Here is a 6831-nt window from a genome sequence, read left to right as displayed (position 1 = left end):
CAGACCTCCAAGAGGACTGTCTAGGAGCTGGCTGGGTGGAAGACACCTGTGCAGACCTCCAAGAGGACTGTCTAGGAGCTGCTGGGCGGGAGACACCTGCGCAGACATCTAAGTGAAGTCTAGGATGCTGCTGCCTTAACACCAGAGACTTTTTTTTTTTTTTTTTTTTTGATGGTATCGGGGATTGAACTCAGAACCTTGTGCTTGCCAGGAAAGTACTTATTCCATTGAGCTGTCTCCCCAGCCCACATCAGAGACTTATGCTAAGGGAACGTCATAAGATACAGAGCACAACACTCTACAGCCTGGATGAGATGCCAGGGCAGACAGCACACAGAGGTAGGGAATGGCCGGTGCTTTAGATTTGCAGACAGGTGGTAGTGCGGCAAAGGAGGAGCAGGCTGTGAGAGGCCTGCTGTGACAGTCACTCAACTGGCATTTCAAGGTAGGTAAGAGAAGCCACTGCTGAGACCACAAGAGGCGAAGACCACTTTTCTGGCTCTGAGGCTCAGGTGAGCCTGGCAACGGACAGTGCCACCGATGGTAGATCCTGACTAGAATGCTCAGGAAGGAGGAGTCCGAGGATGTAGGCTGGTTCTCAATGAGCTTTGCTAGGAAGGGAAACTGGAGGCTGAAAGCGGCCTCTGCCGAGAGCCTAGTGTCAAGGGAGGCAGAGACAGTTTTCATAAGAGAATACAGCAGCGAAAATGTCTGCCGACAGCAATAGCTCATCGAGGAAGGCGTCTATCCATGACAGAGAGGGGTGGCACTCGTTCACTGCTGCTGGGGAGGAGTGGGGGGGCGTGTCCTTCCTGTGCAGCATATGCAGGTTGCAAACAGGCTTTTCCTGTCACGAAATGCTACCAAGGCCAGAGGCATGGTGATAAGGCGGCTGTGTGTGCACACACACATGCATGTGTGTGCACAGGAAGGCTGGCACGTGGGTGAGTTGCTGGCACATGGCAAGAGAAGCATGGCAAAACAGATGTAGAGAGGGCAGGATTCCCCCCCCCTCGTGTGGAGGATTCCTCTGTGAACTGGGGGAGGAACTTCAGGGGCAGCTGGCAGAGTGGAAGCGAGGTGCCGCTTACCACAGGCAGCGCTCCAGTGCCCAGACAGATGCCCAGGATGGAGGCAGAGGAAGATGCACATCTGCAGCAGAGCGCTGGTACCTGAGAGCACCAAGTGGGCTCAGCGCATGCGGACAAACGATGCGAGGTAGTGATTGGAGCAGGAGGTTGGCATGGGCTACAGAGATGCAGATGTGGTTAGGGATTCAAGACAGGAAATGGGACTCTAGGGCCAAAGGTCTCAAAAGCCCAGCAAGGTAGGAGCCCGCAGGGTGTGGTGGTGTGGGCACTCCTTGGGTGCAGGAGTCCGCTTTGCTCACATGCGGTCTCTGGACTTCCACCACAACCTGCCTCGAGGGAGGCCAACAGTGAGTACTGAATGAGTGAAAGAACACAAGCGGTGCAGGAAACGGGGGGGGGGGGAGCGGGCAAACCTCTTTCAAGTTGCGTGGAGGCATGAAATATGAAACACAACACAGCTTGGAAGCACAGGGCTCAGCTGGAGGAAGAAGGGGATCTCTGGATGCCCCAAAGCGGGAAAGATCAACACGGTCATGACCAAGAGCCAAGGGTTAGCTGTTCTTGGAAGGGTGAGGACCTGGGCTCAGGTTCCCATGCGTGCCGGTGGATGGCATGTGGGATAGGTAGGGGTAGGGAGTTGTCACTGAGACCCCATAGTAAGCCTAGGATCCTAAGAGCTGCTTCACCTGAGAATGGGGACAGGGAGAACCCTCCAGCTGCAGCAGGCAGCGCCAGACCCATGCCAGGGTTGTGCAGTAATTTCAAGGTAGAAAGTTAACGTCGGGTGAATGCTGAGGCATGGAGAGAAAAGGTGAAACTTACGCAGAAGCCCGGGGACCCACGCCTCCCTGCTGAAGACATCACCGTGTAAAAGAAACCACACTTCTGCTGCCTTCCTGGAGAACACACTCCCCAGGTTGCCCTGGCCTTTCCCAAATGGGGTCACACTGAAGATGGGATCGGCCCATTTCTACCTGGGTTTTTGCCCAGTCTCAGACACGCTGCTCTGGAAAACCAGCAAGCAAGGGGGAGGAAGCACACCTTGTCCACGCGGAGCCCGGCCAAGGATCCCAGCCCTTCCCTGCTGTCCAGCACCCAGCCGAGGTGGCCCTCTCTGCCACTGGCTACCACCTCTCCTGCAGATGATGGTGGTGCTCCTGACGCCTGAAACACTTAGTCCTCTCTCACTCTGCGCCAGTGCTGGCGACGCAAGAAGCTAGCAGGGATGCCAGATGCACAGCTGTCAGCGGCCCCATTGGCCCAGCCTGGCGACATGGCTCAAGGTGGCTCCTACCAGAGGTCTCAAATTCCTGCCAGCCACCGGCTAGTCCCTGGTCCACGGGTCAGTCTCAAGGGCATCTTCTGCAGCAGTTAATCTCAACATGCACACCCAGCATGCGCACTCGTTCAGGTACCATGACCAAGTTAGCAAGTTCTCCCCTAGATCGCGAGACCAACACTGGGAAAGAGAAGACATCCCCAGAGCAGTGGCTCACCTGCAAGTGGCTCTGCAAGGACAGTTCTGCCACACAGAGAGGCACTCACATGATGCGCCTTCTTCAACAGCTAATTATCTCGAATGGTGAGTGCAGTGAAATTTCAAACACGGAGCAAGGCTGGTTTGGTCCATGCTGATTTATGAGTGGCCACGCGCTTGTTCTGAGAGGAGTGAGCCTCAGCTCTGTGGACAGGACCTTCAATCATCACATCGCTGTGTGGCCATCAGTCTCAATGGTGGCTGCTTCTGTGCATTGGTGGCCTCAGCGATCGTGGAGTGTGTGGTCAAGAACCCACACAGCCACAGGTGGGCATGACAGGGCTGAGGACTGTCAACCACCTCATGAGCACTCCCTCATTTACACCTTTGCCTGTCCCCACTGACGCCTGGGAAGAAGTCTTTCCCGACCACTCGCATCAACTCAGCACCCGAGAACCAGCTGAAAATGTAAGGTGTGTTTTCTGAAAGCCTCTGCTTTGCCTCTTGCCCTGACCTTTCTAGGCAAGACACCAGACTGGATCTCAAAGGCCACCCCAGACTTTACGTCTGCAGCACCCTTAGCCAGAATCTTCAACAACAGGAGGACCCAGCACACCAACGACCACTCCTGCAGAAGGACCATCAGCACGGTGTCCATGCAATCAACCCTGGGCCACCTGGCCCCGAGACACCATCAGAATAGGACACAGCCGTGGACGCACACGTGAGCGTGCCTCACGCTACTCACCGACCCAGTCCCGCTCTGCAGGATCTTCAGCCCAGATGTCTCCTCCAGCTGGTTCTTGTGGTCAGCTGTTTGGAAAAATGAAGAAGCAGAGGGTCAGTGCGGGGAGGAAGCAGGCCTCCAGACAAAATTGAACATGTGCCCCAAACAGGAAGCCGCTGCCCGCTGGGCTGCTTCAGCAGGGCTGTCCTGGTGCCAAGCGCCTGGTGTCCGGCCCAGCCCTGGTCCTGCCTTGGGCCACTGTGCTCGCTCGGCCTTGGCCACAAGATGAGGCTTCAGCAGGCCTGGTGAGGAAGTGCGGGTGAAGGTGCTTTGCAAGCTGTAAAGTCCCACTTTAGAGTGATGTGGCGACAGTCATCATCCAGGCCCTGGGAAACAGCCTCTGATACAAGTTGAAGAAAGACACCCTGGAGGCAGAGCTGGAGTCCGCGTCCCTTTACTCCCGCCCCTGCCGGAGGCCAGGATTTAGCTCCGGTAAAAGCTTCGCCCCTGTTCGCTACTGACTTTGAATGGAGAAACTCCCAGAAAACAATCGCTGCTCAGCGGCACCCCGTGCAAGCGCACTCCTGGGTGGAGGCGGCAGGCCACCCCCAACCTCACGCACGTCGGGGCCCTGGCCCCAGCGCGCCCCGTCCGCGTGCCATTCTGGATAAAGTCGCTTTGGACGAGACAGCCAGAAAACGTCGGATCTAACTGCGAGCCCCGCCAATGAAGAGCGCACGCAGCTGTGTCTGACGGAAGGAGAAGGCGAGGAAGCGGCCTTGCTGTCACCTGCCTGCTTTACCCTCGGGTAATGAGATACCTATCTGTGAGAGGGGTACAAACGGACCGGCCCAGGCGGGCACCCCAAGTCTTCCCTTTGAACCGCAGGCAGTATTTTGCCACAGACCTAAGTGGGGCTGTACTGAGGCCCAAAGCCGTGTAGGTTGAACAAAGGCTGGCGCGCCTCGAGGGAGCAGAGACGGCCAGGTGCAAACCGAGAATAGCAAAGAGAGTATTTTTAAAGACACAGAGCATAAAGCATCCTTTTAATGTTCTCTGGAAAACAAAGGAAACATTTTACTGAACGGCAAGCTATTTGGTGCTGGGACAACAGCGAACTCTGTCGCGCAGGTTGAGGAACAGAAGAGCATAAAAATGGAATTACAAGGGTGGCGGTCTCTGCAAGGGAGCGGTGAGATTCCACTGTCGGTGGGAACGAGAAAGACCTCCCATCAGTAGCCAAGCAGAACGGCCCACCCAGGGCTCGGCAAGCCTTTCCTAGAAGGGCCAGCGTGGGTGTCCCGCCCCGCCCCCTGCCCCTGGTGCCTCTGCCCAGCCGAGCGGAAGGCTGAGGCACATGGCACGGGGCGAGGCGCGCTCTAGAGGGCCGTCCTGTGTTCTGCAGAACGACCCCCGCAGGAGACAGTGCCTTCCAACAAGACATAGAGCTGGGCCAGAGCTGGGAGGCGCGGCTGCTGCGCACAGCTGTGTGCAAGCCCCTCTTGCCGAGCTGGGGCGGCTCCGTGCCGCTGGACCTCGGGGAGAGGCTCGGCTCTGTGCTCTGGAGCTCTGAGGACACGCTCTGGGGACGCGTGCCAGAGCGCGCTCACCTGCAGTCTTAGTTACTTTTTTCACTGCTGAGACAAAATACCGCTGCCCGAAGTTTAATCGGGAAATTGTCTATTCAGCTCTCAGTCTGTAGAGGTTGCAGTCCATACTCAGCTGGCTCCTGGGCCCCATCGCCTCTCAGAGACCAGTTCCTGGTGCCCAAAAGACAGCAAAAGCAGCCAAGGAGAGATACAAGTCTGTGTGTGTGTGTGTGTGTGTGTGTGTGTGTGTCTGTCTGTCTGTCTGTCTGTCTGTCTGTCTGTCTGTCTGTCTTTGGGAACAGGGTCTTGCTATGCAGTTCAGGCCTCGCTGTGCTCACTTGGTAGTTCAGGCTGTCTTGAACTCTTGATGATCCTCCGGCCTCAGCCTGCTGAGTGAGTGCTAGGATTATAGGCCCGGGACACCATGCCCAGCTCTGTCTCTTACATTGTATGCAGGCTAGGGTGGTGTAGCACTGCCCCTAATAGCCAGAACTATGCCAAACCATCAGAGGAGTAATTTACCAATCATACCCCCTCAATCCCAGTGTCACCCACTCGAGATCCAGCCACCTTTGAGAAAGCCCTATGACTGCATAAGGCTTTGAGAGGACATCAAGACACAAGCTGCTTATTCCCAAGCTGCCTAATGGGTGATCTGCGGTGGGTCTGAGGGGCTTTACTTGGCTGCTCACATCATCCTGAGTGACCCCAGAGCCTGGTGTGACCAGCGGCACACACCTTCTCCACCCACAGCCCACAGAGCCTGCGGACGGGCTGCCCCTGAGTCCTGCTGCACATACCCCCTGGCTGGCCAAGGAGGTGCCCAGCCATTCCTGCTTATTTGTCAACCATGGCGACACCACAGTGCTGGGGCTTTGCTGATGGACACCAAGGGGTGGAAGAAGAAAATCCTGTCCAGTAAATGTTCACAGTTCAGTTCCAAGTTATTTTTTTAGCCAAATTCTGGAGGCTTGATAGGGGTGTGAGCGGAGGCCAGCGGAGGCCAGCGGAGGCCAGCAGCGGAGGCCAGGATGGGACAGCCAGCCAGGCCCTGTCTCCAGGAAGGCAGAAATGGTGTGGGCCGCCCATTGTTACCTTCCCAGGAGACAAAAAGGCCTTCTACACACAAAAAAGTCTTTTAAAATTAAATTCACTAGATGAAGGATATGCAAATTACCTGAAGAAGCGGAACCCTGTAATGTTCTCAAAATTCTGCAATAGCCTATTTAATTAGTATTTTAATTTATCAGAATAATTCTTGGCACTTGACAATTTATGCAGCATTCCATATAATTAAGCACGCAGCTCAGCGGAGGGGCTTGCCTCCCCTCTCTGTCCCCCTCTTCGAACCTGAGGGAGTGTGTGGAGGCCGCCTCTGCGATCTAAATGACAATGGAGCGGCTTAATGGCTTTGCTCCTTCAGAGCGGCAGTATGCAGTCCCAGGCTGGCTGGTCACCTGGCTGCCCCTGGACAGCTGGTCACACACGCGCCTGCTCATCTCCATACTGCGAGTCTGGGCAGCAGCCAGTCCTCACCTGGATGATTTGGGGACCCCAAAAGACCCGCCAGCCCCTGCTTTGGCATCAGCTCCAGTCAGGCTCCCTTTTCCCTGGTGTGCAGAGGCTGCCCACGGCCTGAACAGGCAGCCTTGCCAAGGAGAGAGGGACCAAGGTGGGGGCTGATGCAGTGCCTGGGGCCCACATCAGGTCTGTGATGTCCCCTCCCAAGTCCCACGGCTAGTCTCCTCCCCACCCAGGCCACTGGGTCTGGCTAAATCTTGGCCTGCACCTCTGCAGGAAGGCGGGCACCACACACACACTGCCTTCCCCAGGCATAGTCTGGCCTTGTGCTAACCGACAGAGCTTGTCAGACTTATCTACCCCTCTGTCTGCCTGCCTATGCACCCATGTCTCTCTCTCTCTCTCTCTCTCTCTCTCTCTCTCTCT

At 56.2% G+C, this 6831-nt stretch overlaps 1 protein-coding gene across 3 annotated transcripts in view; it reads right to left on the bottom strand.

Annotated features, from left to right (window-relative positions):
- The window catches only part of Ptprn2 (protein tyrosine phosphatase, receptor type N2), a 553794-nt gene that overhangs the window by 202525 nt on the left and 344438 nt on the right, over window positions 1–6831 (bottom strand). For all 3 annotated transcript variants that reach the window (XM_023712770.1, XM_023712771.1, XM_023712772.1), the window contains exon 11: window positions 3317–3381. In XM_023712770.1, coding sequence (XP_023568538.1) covers window positions 3317–3381 — 65 coding nt within the window. The remainder of the gene's footprint in view (window positions 1–3316; window positions 3382–6831) is intronic.

This window comes from Octodon degus, unplaced genomic scaffold (genome assembly GCF_000260255.1).
Source record: "Octodon degus isolate 3935 unplaced genomic scaffold, OctDeg1.0 scaffold00027, whole genome shotgun sequence".
Classification (NCBI taxonomy): Eukaryota; Metazoa; Chordata; class Mammalia; order Rodentia; family Octodontidae; genus Octodon; species Octodon degus.
The sequence above is the reverse complement of the archived record's forward strand: the minus strand, read 5'-3'. Positions and strand labels throughout refer to the sequence as shown.